General features: G+C 32.0%; 3 protein-coding genes across 6 annotated transcripts; 1 reads left to right on the top strand and 2 right to left on the bottom strand.

Moving 5' to 3' along the window:
• Positions 1 to 8,172: 8,172 nt before the first annotated feature.
• On the top strand, positions 8,173 to 8,781 carry LOC105134944 (histone H3.2). Its single transcript, XM_011039575.1, has one exon. It carries the CDS (start codon positions 8,229 to 8,231, stop codon positions 8,637 to 8,639), a length of 411 nt encoding a protein of 136 aa, XP_011037877.1. The 5' UTR covers positions 8,173 to 8,228; the 3' UTR covers positions 8,640 to 8,781.
• Positions 8,782 to 8,855: 74 nt separating this feature from the next.
• Positions 8,856 to 15,509, bottom strand: LOC105134943 (Transducin/WD40 repeat-like superfamily protein). Of its 3 annotated transcripts, none has more exons than XM_011039572.1 (17): positions 15,308 to 15,509; positions 15,154 to 15,222; positions 15,025 to 15,080; positions 14,901 to 14,934; positions 14,652 to 14,742; positions 14,311 to 14,420; positions 13,690 to 13,764; positions 13,012 to 13,097; positions 12,536 to 12,665; positions 11,881 to 11,970; positions 11,485 to 11,550; positions 11,179 to 11,270; positions 10,774 to 10,839; positions 10,607 to 10,667; positions 9,573 to 9,661; positions 9,128 to 9,260; positions 8,856 to 8,973 (listed from the first exon to the last, which is right to left on the bottom strand). In XM_011039572.1, the coding sequence occupies exons 1-17, from the start codon at positions 15,455 to 15,457 to the stop codon at positions 8,923 to 8,925; spliced, it is 1,449 nt and encodes a 482-aa protein (XP_011037874.1). In that variant the 5' UTR covers positions 15,458 to 15,509; the 3' UTR covers positions 8,856 to 8,922. The 3 variants fall into 3 exon arrangements, with proteins under 3 accessions (XP_011037874.1, XP_011037875.1, XP_011037876.1); XM_011039573.1 differs by having other exon boundaries at positions 15,025 to 15,077; XM_011039574.1 differs by lacking the exon at positions 15,154 to 15,222 and having other exon boundaries at positions 15,025 to 15,077.
• A 519-nt stretch (positions 15,510 to 16,028) lies between these two features.
• On the bottom strand, positions 16,029 to 16,926 carry LOC105134942 (histone H3.2). 2 transcript variants are annotated; one of them, XR_844103.1, is made up of 2 exons: positions 16,371 to 16,926; positions 16,029 to 16,277 (listed from the first exon to the last, which is right to left on the bottom strand). XR_844103.1 is itself a non-coding variant. In XM_011039571.1 (2 exons), the coding sequence occupies exon 1, from the start codon at positions 16,837 to 16,839 to the stop codon at positions 16,429 to 16,431; it is 411 nt and encodes a 136-aa protein (XP_011037873.1). In that variant the 5' UTR covers positions 16,840 to 16,926; the 3' UTR covers positions 16,287 to 16,302; positions 16,391 to 16,428. The 2 variants fall into 2 exon arrangements, 1 of the variants encoding a protein (XP_011037873.1); XM_011039571.1 differs by lacking the exon at positions 16,029 to 16,277 and adding an exon at positions 16,287 to 16,302 and having other exon boundaries at positions 16,391 to 16,926.
• Positions 16,927 to 17,062: the final 136 nt, after the last annotated feature.

Below are 17,062 nucleotides of genomic sequence, written 5' to 3'. Positions count from 1 at the left end.
GGAAAAGGAAAAAGATGAGAAGAGATGTCACATAATCAATGTCATTTATATTATTTTTTAATTTTTTTTAAATAAAAAATTTTTAAATTAAAAATTATATAGGTTCATTTTATTTTATATTTAATTTTTATTAAATAAATTAAAATAATAAGATTTAAACTCGTAAATACTTAATTATCAAAAATTTAACATTATATTAAAAAATTATTTCATTTTAATAATTTAAATGATTAAAAAATTTAAAATATAATTTATATTATTATTGAAATAATATTCAATGCATCATGCACTGCCATGGTGAAACTAGTGGCAGAAGTTCTTTAGCATCATTTGACAGAAGAAAAACCAACCCATTGAGTGTTGCTAAAGAAAGCTGAGGGAATCATTTCTTGCAAGCGAAATCATTTGGTATTGTACTCTTTCTCTTGTCTCTCAGCCTTTTGAACACCCGAGGCCTATGAGCTTTTTTACAAATTTATCTTTTTTAGTGGTGCTGTAACTTATGTTTTTTAAATTATTTTTTATTTAAAAAATATTAAATTAATTTTTTTATAGTTTTGATATATTAATGTTAAAAATATAGAATATATAAAATACATCATTTTTTATATTTTTTTAATTAAAAAATATTCTTAAAAAATATGATGCATCGTGTTACCTGAAATTGTATCTAGTATTATAATAGATTATTTTTAAAAATATTTTTTTATTAAAACATATTTTTTATATTTTAAGATTTATTTTTAATATTATATATTAAATTAATCTAAAAACAATTAAAAATAGCATTTTCAACGCAACAGCAAACAAGTCTTTCAGACGATGTTTGTCCTCTTTCCTTTAAACAGTGAATCTTGTGAGGTTTGGTGCCACAGTGGGGACGGAAATGAGCCTTTTCTATTTCTTTGCAAATTTTAAAAAAATATCCACCACAGAATATGCAAGTAGAAAATATTTGGGACTAAACAGCAGTGTTATGAAACTATGACTAGATTAGTCAAAATTTTTATATAAAAAAAATTGATTTAAAGTGATTTCATTAAAAGTTTAGATTAACTAGATACCCAATTAAAAATCATTAATTTTTAAAAAATATTGTTCATACTTTAAAATATATATATTTTAATTCATATATCCTGTAACACGTAACTGAGACACTAGTTTGTATAAAGTTTAACAACTAAAAAATATTATATATTTTTTTTGTAAATGGAATTCCAGGTAGGACTAAGGTATAATTAAATCTGGAGTTCGTTCTTTTCCATAACCACTTTGTTTATAAAAATCTTTAGTTTATTGAAATTAACTTTTGTGAGCCAACCGCCCCATGAAAAAGCTAGCAAGGTTTGTCATCCCCCACATGCCCAGAAAAAAAGGTGTTCTTCTTGTTTAATCGAAGACCGCCATAGGTGCATAACATTAGCTCTCATGATTAATCAACACCATTTCATTATGATTATGAACCTCAATGATCAAATAATGAGTTCTTAAAAGCCCACAAATTTTGAAGAGGTTAGTGTGTTTAGTATTTTAATACAGGGTATTTTATAAAAATAATTTTTAATTAAAATATATTGTAAAATAATTTTTTTATTTTTCACATTAACATACCAGAAACATTCAAAAAAATTTAAAAATACATATTTTTTAAATGATAAAAAATTTTAAAAACAGATTGTAAATAAAAAATACATACTTAAAAGACTATTTGGTTTTATATTTCAAATTATATTTGGGTATATTTTAAAAACAAACAGAAACCTAATCACAAGTTAGGTTTCTTTGTTTTGACGGAAAACTAAGTTAGAAAAGAAGTTTGTGACATGTTGTTAAACAAGGAGACAAGTAGTTATGATTACAACATTCAAAAGCTATCTGTTGAAAAATAGTTTGTAATGTTGACAAGTTACAAAGCCAAGGGGGGAAAAACTTCAATGGCTAAAGAAAAACCTTCAATGATTAAAGTTTAAATAATAATTTATTTGATAACATGTTTTTTAAATAATTTTTTATATTAAAATATATATTAATAAATTTTTTTATTTTTAAAAAATTATATTTGAAATCAATATATTAAAATAATTTAAAAATATTAAAAATATATTAATTTGAAATAAATAAAAAAATTTAATTTTTTTTCAAAATAATTTTGAAAGGCAGAAGTGAAGATCCCTTACATGTTTACTAATTATGCATTATGTTCATGTCTGCAGTCAAAAGCACGCAGGTCCCATCAGAAGAAATTAATCACATTCAGCATTATTAATTAGTTTTGGAAAATTCTGTAGATGCATGAAAACCATGTATAAAAGTCCTACGAGTTGACTTGGCAAATGATATAAATAATTTCCAAGATCATTGTATTAAAATATCACATGTTTAGTATTGCAGTAAAAAATATTTTTTATTTTAAAATATATTAAAATATTTTTTTAATTTTTTAATTTTTAATATCAACATATCAGAATCATCAAAAACTAACATTAAAAAACATAAATTTAATATTTTTGAAGTGAAACTCATACAAAAACAGATGTCACTGCACTCCCATCACTCACATTTCAATTTATGTTTAAATAACTAACGAGTTATCTTCTAGAATATTTTTAAGTTATGCTTGTTTATCATTTTAAAATTACAGAGATGGAAATATATATATAAAATCGTGTTTATTTTGAGATATAAAAAGTAGAGATAAAAACATAAAACAAATATATCGATCTCTCTGATACTTTCAAAACAAGAAAGATGAAAAAACCTGTTTTCTTTATCTCATCTAGTCGATACAGTAACGAAAACACTCATTTGATCTGTGCTCCTTTAAATAGAAGATCCCAATGGCATTTCTTTTGCTTGTATGGTGGAGAACATGGTTGCCCATGCTTCGTTCCTGTTAAGATATCTATGTCAATGCACGCGCAAGGGGATGATCAGTCACTAAATATGAGAGAATGGATTTCACTTCAAGACATCATTCTCTATCATTTTCAGGATAACATGCATGCAAGTACCCAATGATCAATGCAACTTAACCCCTAAATACTTCCTCTTTAATTTATATATATATACATGTGTGTGTGTGTAATGATCACTGTATAGCATGGACGCAAGTTTCGATCAAAAGTGGCTAAAGGGGCTGAAATGAACTTTAACTAAGAAAAAATAAGTAGTTGATCTGATCAAGTTCTTCTTAAAGAGCTTGATTTGACTAATATAAGAAGCCGAGGGACTGCATGGATGATTTTTTTGCCTTTAATCCTCGAAATTCAGAAAAATATTACATGTTTGCTTGATTGTAGATACATGCTTGTGAACATATGCAGAGTACCTTTCCTTTTCCATTTCCTAGTCATTCACAGCCTAGCCTTTCAGAAAAAACAAGAGAGAGAAGGCATTGGTGTCTTTTTTATGTGTTGAAAGGAATAAAGAAATCAACTAACATGGTCGAAGGATACCATCAAGCCCATGAACAGCAACATGCAGGAAGCATCGCTTTTTTTTTTATTTTTAGATTAATGTGGGTGTTCGGACTAGTTTGTACGCACCACGACTAATCCCACGGGCCCTAAAGTTAATAACCATGTAAACCTTCAGTGGTCATCATATGAGCAACCAAGGACTCGAACCTGAGACCACAGAAGGAGCAAATCTCTTAATTCCAAGTCTTTATCACTTGACCACCACCTAAATGGTTAACTTTTTCATTAGGAGATCACCACTAGTGATCTACCAAAATTCATCACTTTATGATACGATATAACCCCCACCGGTGATCTACCAAAATCCATCACTTTATGGTACGATGTTATTCTGCCGTGTAGAATAATATTATATTATAAAATAATATAAATTATATCTTAAAAATTTAAATTATTAAGTTAAAATAGTTTTTTAATATGCTATTAAAATTTTAATGACTAATAATTACAAGTTCAAATCTTATTATTTTTATTTATTTAATAAAAAATAAGTACAATATAACATGGATTGATATACATTTCAAATTAAAAAAAAAAATATTCAAATTTGATAAAAAATAAACACAAAATAATATATATTGGTACAGATTTTAAATTCAAAAAAATTTCATTTAAAAAAATATGTTATAAAATAATATAAATTATATATTAAAACTCCATCTAACAACCTAAACTATTATATTAAAATGAATTTTTAATATACTCAAGGTGAGAGTATGTTAGACTCAATTTAGAGAAGATCAGTCTTAAAAATCTTTTTAGATCAACAGATTAGATGAATTAATCAAACCTGATAATAATGATAACAAAAAAAAAAAATCTGCCCATAATCTGAGGAATCAATCGTTCCAGTCCTAAGTATCAGAAGGTAGATACTATACAAAACCCTTGAATCAGGCATAAGTTATTGCTCGATAGATACATGATATTCAGACAAAATTTGCACGGGTTTTGATTATGTTTTCTTCTATCAAATTAACACCTACTAATTGGTCAATAATATGAAGAATAAATGTACAGCTAATACATGTATTAATCCAAGGTGAGGCCTAGAGGGGATCTTTATGTAATAATAAATCATCAATGCATGAAATTTGTCTTGTTTCACAAATAGAGACCCTACCTTTGCTAAAGACAGATATAGTTGTTGGATGTTTCTAAACTTGCGCAAACCAAGAACATGCGTGGTCCTTCTATTCTTGTATCGTGACAATTTACGCCTTTTACTTTAAATTGCATCAGATCAACCCATTTAGACACTATTTAGCATTGCATTTCATGTGGTTATATTGTTTCAAGATAGGCCTTTACTTTAAATGGGATCAAATCAACCTATTTAGATTCCATCTTGACATTGCATTAATTTCATGTGCTTTTCAAAATTATTTTTATTGGAAAAATATCAAAATGATACTTCCCCATGGTTTTGAGATCCTACGAATTAAAATATCTATAATTATTAATATAATATGTTTTTTTAAATAAAAAGTACTTGTAATTGTATTATGAAGCACTCATAGTTTTAGTATGATTTTGATATTATTTTAGTTTTTTTTGTTGTAATTTAAAAAAATAAAATTAAAAAAATTTATAAATTATATTTTTTTCTCAACCAAAACTCTAAGAAACACTACAACATTTAACAGTTTTACTGATAGAATTTTTTCATCTATGTAAGATAAATATTTCTTCGGTAATTAATTTACCAACAAAAAAACCAACGGAAATGCTCCATCGATGAATCTTTCATTAGTAATTTTTTATCCATCGGTAAATCTATTGGTAATAAAAAATATTATTGCCAACGGATTTACTGATGGAACAGACTCGTAAAAAAAATTACCCACTTTATTTTGTCGGTATATCACTAAAAAAAAATATCATCGGTAATTCCATCATAATTATTTAAAAACATTTTAAAAAATTCATTTCATAAAATTATAAAGTAAATAAATTAACATAAATCAACATTCCATAATATATACTCAAAATGCTTGGAAAAAAGAATAAGAAAATCAACTCAAACAAATTTGCAACAAATAAATAAAATGAAAAAATAAATTCAACTAAAAAAATTCATATGAAAAAAATGAAGTTGCAATTGCTAAAAATTTAAAAATCATATAAATAAATCAACTAAAAATTGATCTCATATGAAAAAAAATCTCACAACAACATTCATACAATTATTAAGGGCAAAACCAATAAAAAAAATAAAAAACAAGTATAGTGAAAAAAATCATGAAAAAAAAAGAAAAAAAATATTACTTTAATGTAGTTGTAAATGAAGCAAAGGAGAGAGAAAAATTTCATAAAGCATATTGATTAAAAAAAATTAAGAGGATAGAAGAAGACATACCCAAGCATGGAGGAGAAAAAAAAAAAAGAAGAGAAAGAAATAGATATTGATATTTTTTACATATAGTGAAAAAGAAGAAGTAGAAGTAATGGAAGAAAAAGAATGAGAAATGAGTCTATTTCTTGTGAAATAAGGGGATTTAGATTTTTTATTGGGGCGTGTTAGTGATGGTTCTATTGATGGATAATTAAATATTAATATTTTTAATTAATTCATCAGTAATTTTGTTTGTAATATTTAATTTAAATTTTCAATTTCAGAAACCGTCAATCAACGATGATTTTTCAATTCATCTGTGATATTTAAATAAAAATTTTAAACTAATTAAATTTTTTTAGAAAACCACCAAATAACACCGACGACTTTTCAATCCATCGGTGATTTTGTCCATAAAGAACAACAATTAATAGTGTAATTAAAAAATAAATAGTTCTAGAGCTTTCTGGAAAATACAAACGAAAAATTTCATTGATGATTCCCTTTATAATTTAAAGATTTACTGATGAAATAAATTTTATAGGTAATTTCGTTGGTAAAAATTACAAGTTGTTATTTTTTTACTTTATTTTAAAAAACATTTCCCACTAAAATTCTCTTATTCCCTTGGTATATATCAAGAAAATATTTTCGTAGGTAAATTCTTTCAAGAATTTACTTACAAAAATATTTTCTTGATATTTTTATTTATATTTATTGATTTACTAGCAGTGAAAGTTTTCAATGTAACCTATGCAAATTTTTTATGTATGTTGATTAACCAAATATTTTTAAATATATGGTTGAGACAAACCACATGCTACATTACTACATCACGCGACACAACAAAAACAAATGAAGACTTAGTCTCGTAAAAAAATACTACTTGCAATCCATGCATTTCAGGGGTGTTCACATTTCAGTTCATTTTGGATTAAAAATCTAACCAAACCAGAATTTTTAATTTCTAAAAATTTCAACCCAGATCAGGTCGGTTTGGGTTGGCTTTTTTGCTTCGGAAACCAGGAAACCCAATATCTTTCACGGCCTTCCAGCGAAAGATCTTACGCAGCCTCCCATAAACTGAGAGTTCATCGGATGCTGTCATTCTGAAGCCCACTTCATCAAGCCGTTTCATGCAGAAAGGGCATTGGAATTAGTTTATCACTTGGATAGGAGTAGACATATTAGAGGCAGAGGCATCAGTGTGACATATACGCAATCATCGGGCTCTCACCACGACGTCTTGCCTCATTATTTTTTCGAAAGAAAATAAACTAGATGATAATTTGTTGTATTTTCTAGATTTTGATTATTGTGATGCCTGAAAAAATAAATTTTATAATTTTTATTTAAAAATTTATTTTTAATTTAAAATACTTAGAAAATAACCTAAATAACTTTACAAACCCATAAATATCCTTAAAAAACCACATAAAAAATCAAATCAACTTAAAATAAAAAATCTTCTTGAACTCAAATTTGTTTTTTTAGATAATTTTAAGATATAAAAACACATGAGTAAAACTCCCATAATTTTTTGACACCAAAATTTATTATTTTAATGGTCAAAATAAATATCCACATTGTTTTTTTCTTTTTATTGCTGAAATTTGGCAACCTCCCTCTTACTTCTCAAACAAAAAACTAAAAAATAATAAAAATAAATTGTTATAATAAAACTAAATTGAAAAAACATTGAGGGACTATATATATATATATAATTTATAAAAGTTGTAACACATTTTCTACTTTGATTCAATGTCTTTTAATTTTGTTTTTACTCTATAAATTTGATCAAAGTGTTCTTTAATTTGATCCAAAATAATACACTCACAATGTTCAAGTATCAAATTAAAATAATAAAATTTTAAATAATAGATACACAGGAAAATGTGAGAGAATGAAAATAACAGTGTGAAAAGTGAAAAGATACTCCTTATATATTTTTAGTAATATGTGACTTTTAGCCTTTCTCAAATTTACGTGCCTTCTCTCCTTTTTATTTTCTCGACCATTTATTTAGGTGAAGTACATACAGATTCAATGATGTTGCCGTGGAAACATTGCCCATGGATCGCGATCCTTGTCAGGCTACTGAAAACGATCCCCACCGTCGCTTTCTTCAAAATCCACGGTCCAAAAACTCCCCCCCGAAAAGAACAGGTTCTTGAATTTCAAGAGAGCCCGCCTAAAAGAAGCAATCCTAGTGTTCTCAACACTCTCCACCCGGATCTCCATCTTTGCCGTCCATAAATTAAAAATCAACGGTCTGGAACCCATTTCATTCTCTCCTCCCTCTCGTTTTTTTCCTATAAAAATCGTCAGAGCCTCCATTCGTTTCCCACCAAAACAATCAAAACCCTAATTTCCCCCTCATTAGCTCGAGAAACAAACAGCTTCTCGATCACCCAATGGCGCGCACGAAGCAGACAGCAAGAAAATCCACCGGAGGGAAAGCCCCAAGGAAGCAACTGGCGACCAAGGCAGCCAGGAAGTCAGCTCCAGCCACCGGAGGAGTGAAGAAGCCCCACCGGTTCAGGCCAGGAACGGTGGCGTTGAGAGAAATAAGGAAGTACCAAAAGAGCACAGAGCTGTTGATAAGGAAGCTACCATTTCAGAGGCTGGTGAGAGAAATAGCCCAAGATTTCAAGACAGACTTGAGGTTCCAAAGCAGCGCGGTAGCAGCACTTCAAGAGGCAGCAGAGGCGTACCTTGTTGGGTTGTTTGAGGACACCAACTTGTGTGCTATTCATGCTAAGAGGGTCACTATCATGCCTAAGGATATTCAGCTGGCCCGTAGAATTAGAGGGGAGAGAGCTTAAACAACTTAGCTACTGATGTTGGGTTTCAGGCTGTCATGTCTGTCTCTGTTAAGATTCATGGTTGGTAGGTTTAGGGTTGGGCTTCGTTGTAGATCTTTTTCTGGATTTAAATGACAAATTGGGACTTTTAATTTGAATTCAATTCTGGATTTATATTAAATTTATAAATTCAAGATAAAAATGTTACAATTACACCAGGAAAAGAAAATGGCAATACAAGGATAAATTCTTGAGTTCCCCTAAAAGAATGAAGATGTTCTTCATTTCACTCCTTTCATCTCTCCTAATCGACTTCAGAATGCTTCTGTTGGGATACGACCAGCAAAGATGAAAGCTGAAACCATTTATTTTCAAAATTTAGTATCCGTGTGGGAAATATAGTGGTGATGGGAAAAGTTGCCAATAAAAGCGATGTAAAACAGCCCTACAGTAATTTTCTAAAATGCATAGAATAAGACTGTCAAGGGAGATGACCCAAAACTACAAACCTGGGTTCCAGCTATGATGGTGCCGTTGAGGGGATGGGCGGCGCACGCAGTAACACCTTCAGACAATGGAATAAACCTATTTTGCTTGTTTCTTCTGTTCACCCTGGATGGCCTCTCTGCGTCCTCTATGGGACTGCAGTTCGTATAATTAGGGCAACAGAATTTGAAATATAGCAAACCAACAAATACAAAGAGAGTAGATGACAAATGCGAGAGAGATACGTTTGGGGTGGGAAATGAAAATGGCTAGACCGTTGTTTTTGCAAGCACAAATAATGTAAGGGAAACATCAAACATGTATTGACAGCATTTACATATTCTTAATTGCGCCGATGATATTTGGACATATGTTAGTCCACTACGATAGGAAAGATCAGGGATTAGATGTTACCCTAAATTTTTTTCAGAAAAGCACAAAACTTTGCTTTTGAAAGGATCCCTTTACCTGTAGTCCACGTGGCAAGGAGAGCTGGGATCAGGATAGAAATCTAAAAGATGGATGCCATTGTCAGTTGATGATCCAACCACATAGATCTGCATTAAGAGATACGACTTGAATTCCACAGTTCAAGCTTGAAATAGTTTGAAAACCAGATTTGAGCAGAATAAATTTGGGTTATGACTAGATGAAACAAGCATCGAGTTGTCAAAATAATTAATGAGCAGAAAACTCAATTCAAGAACTCATGTGACTTCAAAAAACCGAATCAGGAAAGCCATACAAATGAAGCCTGGAGTGAGAATGATGAAACAGATCCTTTAAGATCAATGCTTAGCTTGACACAGCTTGTTTAAGTGACCTACAAGAAGGGTCACCAAAAGGTGCAGACTGACAACCTTCACAATTTTAGTTTTCAAACGGATGTTTCTTCATTACTGGAATTCAATTCTGTTTCATGAAATGTACATGAAAATATTTTACTGAATATGCTGCTATAATGGCGTAGGCCACAAGCTGAATAAATTAAAATCTAATCAATGATGTGCACTGCAAACATATTTCACAATGAACGAAATCACAAAAAGGTTCTTCCTTCTTGTTCCTTTTGCCAATGTTACTGCATTTGAACTGACCGGGGAATTTTGAGATAACTGTTTCATGCGTATCTTTAACATGAACCAGTCTACTCCAAGCATTGATGCGCAAATCACATAAATATTGTCTTATTATTTCTTGCTATCGTTCCAAGTCTCAGATTTTCAGCATTTTTTTTTATTTTGTAATCAAAATCAAAGATTGCACTCTTTTGGCCATCCAATTAAAAAATATTACCATTTTCATATAGCATGGGATTTAATTTAAAGAAGCAAAGAAATTTACAGGCAAATCATAAACAGCTACCATAATATTATAGAGTATAACAGCACTTTTTTGTCTAAAGACAGCAAATTCACACATCAAGATGGCATCACATGTATTACACAATGACATAAATAAACCAAGTGCAACCAGGTAAACAGAGGGTTGAGGCATCTTACTGAATGTGTCGCTAGCCATGATGGTTTTCTCAAGGACAACAGATCAGTGAAGGACCCATTCCTAATCACTCCAAGTCAACAAGAAGTAGATTTTCAATTAGGGAACGCAATTAGCAATTCTAATTATCAACATATACTGCAATTTTGCATGTGCCAAAATTACTTACAACCAAGCTGGGGGAGGGCAATGAACATGCGTAACTTGGAAATTGTAAATATCTAAAATGCCCGACCTGCATCATGTGAATAACTGGAAGGTCAAAATTAAATTAGAACACTTTCTCCACATTGGTTATGCAGACTGCTTGTCACCCAAAGGTCATCAATAGAAATTTTAAGGTTCAAACTTCCAAAACAATGACAGTTTAAATGACCTTAACTATTAGGATGAGAAAATATGTAACGCATAATTTCATTTAAGATGATTTGCATATATGAAAATGCAGCTACCAACAGAATTTTTAGGACAAACTACTGAGAAACTATGATTGAATTGAAAATTCACAGTGGAGAGAAATAGATACATAGGAAGAGTGAGGAGAAAAAGAAAAGCACTTGCATTTCTGACCTACCAACCATCATCAAGATGGAATGCCAACTGATACGGACAAGATGGATCAAAATCAATGGAGTGCACTTCTTTGGAGACAATATCTGATTGTGCCTGCAAAATGAATGGGACCAGCAGTTAAGAATGCAATATAAACAAGCAAAACACGATTAAGCATGAACCCTGTTCAATATATTATTATTTTATAACCTATTCTTCAACAGTTAACGCCATTTATGTCAAACTTTTATTCATTATCACTTTGGTCTGAAAACCATAAATAGTGAATCCACATGATGAAAAGGGACACCAGAGCAGTCACACATACCTTCAAAGATCCTATTCTCTCAAGCATTGATGATAACTTCCAAGACGTTACAGGTGGATGGCACATCTGATTGGACAACAGTCAATGTTGTATGGACATCAAAAACCAAACATAATTCAATTTTTTCATGTTATTGTTCTAAATAATTTCTTGATGCCCACATAGAATCATGTCAAATGCCTAGCTCAAACAAGCTGCAATGACAAACAAGTGTTGGGGCCAGAGATACTATTGAACATTGTTTAGCAGGACAAAACAGTATAGATTCATGGTTATATACTCGAATTATCTAAAATAACAACCACGATTTGCAATTTTTCCACTAGCCATTCCAGTTCCAACATCACAAAATTGAGTTTTGAGTTAGCATGTCAAGATACAAGCCCAGCTACTAACCTCTTTATGAATTTGAAAAGCAGAAGGAGCTCTTCCTCCACGGAGATCCCACATATAAACTATTCCATGCCGACCAGCCCCGAAAACCATCTGTGGTGAAGAATTTGCTTCTATCATGCTCCACCAAAAGATAGGTGAAATTTGCATGTACAACAAATGTTTCATTGAACAAGTAATTTACATTTCTTTCAATGAAAACAAGAATTTATATTCATAGAGGAATAGTAAGGATGAATAATAAGGTGACCCCCAATAAGCAAAAATCATTTGAAAAGGGAACTCTAATGTAAGGTGTCCACCAAGAAGCAGAATACCACAAGGAAACTAGGAAAACCATTGAATCCCATAAAGAGGATAGTCATTAAAAGATTTCTTTGAAATCTTATATTTGATGAACTAATGCAAATTTAACTGCAGGTATCACACAATAAGCTAGCATTGTAATTAATATCTCAATTGGTAGTCTTTCTCATCCACTCTTGAGGCAAACTGAGGTCCTGAACATATGCTGCTATGAAGAGCACTTAGATGTACAGAGGGCCCTAGGAAAATTTTTAGTTTTTATGTAAGTCAAGCAGTGATGTAAAACTTCATTTCAAGGAGGAAAAAAGTGCATATATCACTTCCCAAGGAAACACTAGAAGTAGGTGCTAACCTGATTTTCCACATTTAACTTGATACTGTTAAGGGCACTACGGGAATTAGATGTAAGCTCAAGACATGGAAGTGCACTCATTCTTCTATCCCATACATTGACTCCACCATTTGTATCAGAAGCAATTAACCTACATTTAAAGCAGAACACATAGTAAGAAGGAAGAAATCATCATTCCTTACCGAGCAAGGAAAAACAATACTGAAGGCAAACAGGAGATTGAGATTATTTGGCTGTAAGGAATCCAGAGCAGAGAACATACTATTCTTACTCCATTTTTATCAAAGAATTCTAAGTTGGTTCAAACTTTAAGGTACAAATAAGCCATTTTCTGAGTTACTTATAGACTTGGATGACTAATGCAGTCTCCCATTGATACTTAGTAGATTATATGCTATCCTTCAGAAATCCAGCGTTGAAGTCTGGCATGAAAATTGGTTTTACTGACCGAAAGTTACCCACTTGTCTGCAACTACCTTGATTCTGAAGTGAAAGCAATATCTGTTAGACCTTTATGAATGTCAGACCCATGAACAGTGACAGCACGCCTTGTTTTTAAAACCTGGATTAAGAATAAATGAAATTATTATCATGGCATTGAAAATATAGGATGTTAACAGAACAATAAAAACGTGAATGAAAATTCAAAAAGAAGAGTAATGATAGGAATCAAAACCCGGCCTCAACTCCAGAAAAGTTAGAAAAGAAACCAGGTAGGCCAATTTGGAACCAGGAACCTGGTTCAGCTAAACAAATTAGGTAGGCCCATTTGATGCCAGGAACCTAATTTAGCTAATCATGTCATCCAATGGTGCCTATGTTGATTTTTATGCTCTTATTAAAACAATTTAATCAAAAGAGCACCAGTAATGCTTTAACACTTCTAAGCATCTATTGCCAGAAATGAAGAACTCATTCTTTTAGTTTCAACTTTCCAAAGCTTCTCTTACCAAAACAATCCTGATTCTCCAACAAATAATTCTAGCCAAACCAAACTGCCAGTCCTGAAACCAAGTTTCCTCTGTTGTGTTTCCAATTTCATTATTACAGTTAAAAAATGAAACCTGAGAACCATCTATCTACTACACACAAAAATATATAGTGGTAGAAATATGGAAAAGGAAAAGATGAGATGATAAAGGAAAAGATCTTACTTCAACTGGTTCAGAAGAAATGTAACCAATATCAAAAATTTGTACTTCATTAGTTTTCATAGATGTGCAAGCGACCTACAAAAACAAGGAAAAATTTATCACGCAAAAAAATCATAACGAAATCAAGGTTATAACTGCATAATCAGCAGATGCAATCAACAAAGTGATTAATAGTTCCCATGCTAGAATCATTAAACAGATGTGTTGATACTTTTTGTGAACACTAATTTAATTGATCATCCAGTCAAGTATATTTTAATACAACGTGCACTGCAAATATATGACATTTGCCTCATCCACCCTTGAGAAAATGATTAGAAATTGTAAACGCACAAAATCCAAATAATCACACAGGTTCGTTTGTTTTGTGAGTGTTATTTCCTGCTTCTTTTAATATCTCATATGCCCAAATATAATTCCAACTAATATTGAATGTTTTCCACAATGATTCCTATGCCATTTTCCAACTCATCCCCCTGCATAACTATCACAAAAAAAGAATGTAAGTTACAGACACTGATTTTTAAGTTCCGAGCGCAAGTCAAACTACATTCTAGAGGTCAGTATCTGGCAACAATTCCCTGCTATGATTGTTGAAATGAATAAACAATTCCAACAAACCTCATCTTGGTTGGCAAGATTCCAGCGAACCGAGTCTAGTTGTCGGCCCAAAGAATTGTGCAAGACATGTTTACTTTCATCTTCACACTTTCTTTCATCTTTGCCAAAGCCTGATAGAAAAATTAAATAAAAAAAGAGTCAGTATGGAAAGAACATGACACCTCACCATACACACGCAGCTATAAAAGACTCCAAACTACTCCCTATTAGTAGAGCTAACAGGGTATGATTCACCACAAACACATATAACTGACAGGTATGACAGGCTTCCAGAAATACATATCCCAAAAGAATATATAAAAAAAAAAAAAAATACATAGCAAGCTCGAAGTGGATCTTACATGGAAATGAATCATTAGCCTGACAATAAAGTGATTCAAAGTCATGCACTGTCAAGCACCCTGATTTCGTCACTGATACTAAATAAATTCCCTGGAACACATATTCACAAAAATTACAAACGAAGCTTAGGAATAAAAGGAAAAAAATAACAAATGAACCTATGCACAATGTTTCAAAAATCAGACAACTTATGAGTCGTAAATAATTTTTTAACAATTCAAAATATGCATGGTGATTAAAGCATTCACCTTATTGTCAAACTCCAGGGCAGATACGCCTTGCCTGTAAAAAAGAAAAGAAACAATCACAAAACGAGTTACTAATATTCTGAAAAATAATTAATAAAATGACAAGATAGATACAATAACTGACTTGTTTATAGCGAATTGGCGAGTCAAGTCAGAGGCCAAACCCCTCGAATTCAACTGCTGAAATAAAATTAGGTCAAATAATTATAATCACAACAATTAAAAAAAATAGAGATTGAGAATAATAGCATACATTAGTTCGACAAGGAATTGCAGCATCTCCTTCTCCAATTGTATGATACAAGTGCGGAAAAGCTCCAATCTTTACAGAACAAAAAAGAAAAAAACCCTAAAATTACAAAAATAAGAGCTGAAAATTTGGTAAAAAAGAGAGGAGAAATTGAGACCTGAGAGTAGGATTGCAAGAGCAGAGCAGAGAGGTCATGGCGGTACTTTGACCCTAATCTGCCATTCAATTCGATTAAACTTCTCTTCCATTGATACAATCGAGTAGGTCTTCTAGGGTTTTCTTCCGCTGGAACCAAATACTTCTCCATTACAAGCAAAACAAAATAATCAAAATTTGGAGATTATTTGTTAAAATTACTAAAAAGAGTACATAGAAGCCCTTTCCATTTCCCGCCATTGGAATTGATGCTAACTTACAAACCTGACCGGTCCGCCCAGTTAACCGTTGATCCAGAACCGAGCCCGAGCCAGTTCTTTTTTTCAAACTATTTTGAATGCTAACTTGATCAATCGACGACCTGGGTGGGATTCGATTGGTTGAATTGCAACGAAGTTTTTTATTTAAAATAATACAATTTTAAATTTTTTTCTATATTTAAAAATTAAAACTCGGGTTTAAATCTCAAATTAACATAACTAACACAAACCCGAGTCTTAAACCAAATTAAACCCCGGGTTAGGTGCTTCGGGTGGATAAGCATTGAAGGAAAGATAAAATTATATTTTAGCCTCTGTACACTCCCAAATCTTTTAATTTCATCCCTACAGTCTTTCAACGCTTCCATTATTCCCTCGATCTTCAAATTTTAAGGAAAGATGAAATTCCATCCCTCTATTTTAGTTAATTCACAAAATGACTTGCTTGCATGCTGAAAAATAAATAATAAATGATAAATCTCTTTCAATTAAACCTCTAAAAAGCCTTCAAATGACACTTGTGCTGCCATATCTCCTGCTTCAAACTATTGATACCCTTGCAAGCCTCGCGAGTTCCTAACTACTAAAGTTGCTTGAATCTAAGACAAATCATCGAACACAACGGATTCAAAATAAACATCTAAATCTCTCATTTAAATCCAGAAAAGATTTACAACGAAAACGAACCCCAAATCTAACATGACACTCTGAAGCCTAATATCAATAGCTAAGATGAATTCAGAAATAAAAATCTCAATTTGTCATTTAAATCCAGAAAAAGATCTACAACGAAGCCCAACCATGAATCTTAACAGAGACAGAGACATGGCAGTCTGAAACTCAACATCAGTAGCTAAGTTGTTTAAGCTCTCTCCCCTCTAATTCTACGGGCCAGCTGAATGTCCTTAGGCATGATAGTGACCCTCTTAGCATGAATAGCACACAAGTTGGTGTCCTCAAACAACCCAACAAGGTACGCCTCTGCTGCCTCTTGAAGTGCTGCTACCGCGCTGCTTTGGAACCTCAAGTCTGTCTTGAAATCTTGGGCTATTTCTCTCACCAGCCTCTGAAATGGTAGCTTCCTTATCAACAGCTCTGTGCTCTTTTGGTACTTCCTTATTTCTCTCAACGCCACCGTTCCTGGCCTGAACCGGTGGGGCTTCTTCACTCCTCCGGTGGCTGGAGCTGACTTCCTGGCTGCCTTGGTCGCCAGTTGCTTCCTTGGGGCTTTCCCTCCGGTGGATTTTCTTGCTGTCTGCTTCGTGCGAGCCATTGGGTGATCGGGAATCTGTTTGTTTCTCGAGAAAATGAGGGGGAAATTAGGGTTTTGATTGTTTTGGTGGGAAACGAATGGAGGCTCTGACGATTTTTATAGGAAAAAAACGAGAGTGAGAAGAGGAGGATGAAATGTATTCTACATCGTTGATTTGTAATGTTATGAACGGTACAGATGGAGATCCGGGTGCGCTGTAAAGTGGCCAATAGGATTGATTCTA

This window comes from Populus euphratica, unplaced genomic scaffold, assembly GCF_000495115.2.
Source record: "Populus euphratica unplaced genomic scaffold, PopEup_1.0 scaffold57.1, whole genome shotgun sequence".
Taxonomy (NCBI): Eukaryota; Viridiplantae; Streptophyta; class Magnoliopsida; order Malpighiales; family Salicaceae; genus Populus; species Populus euphratica.
This window is presented reverse-complemented; position numbering and strand designations above follow the sequence as displayed.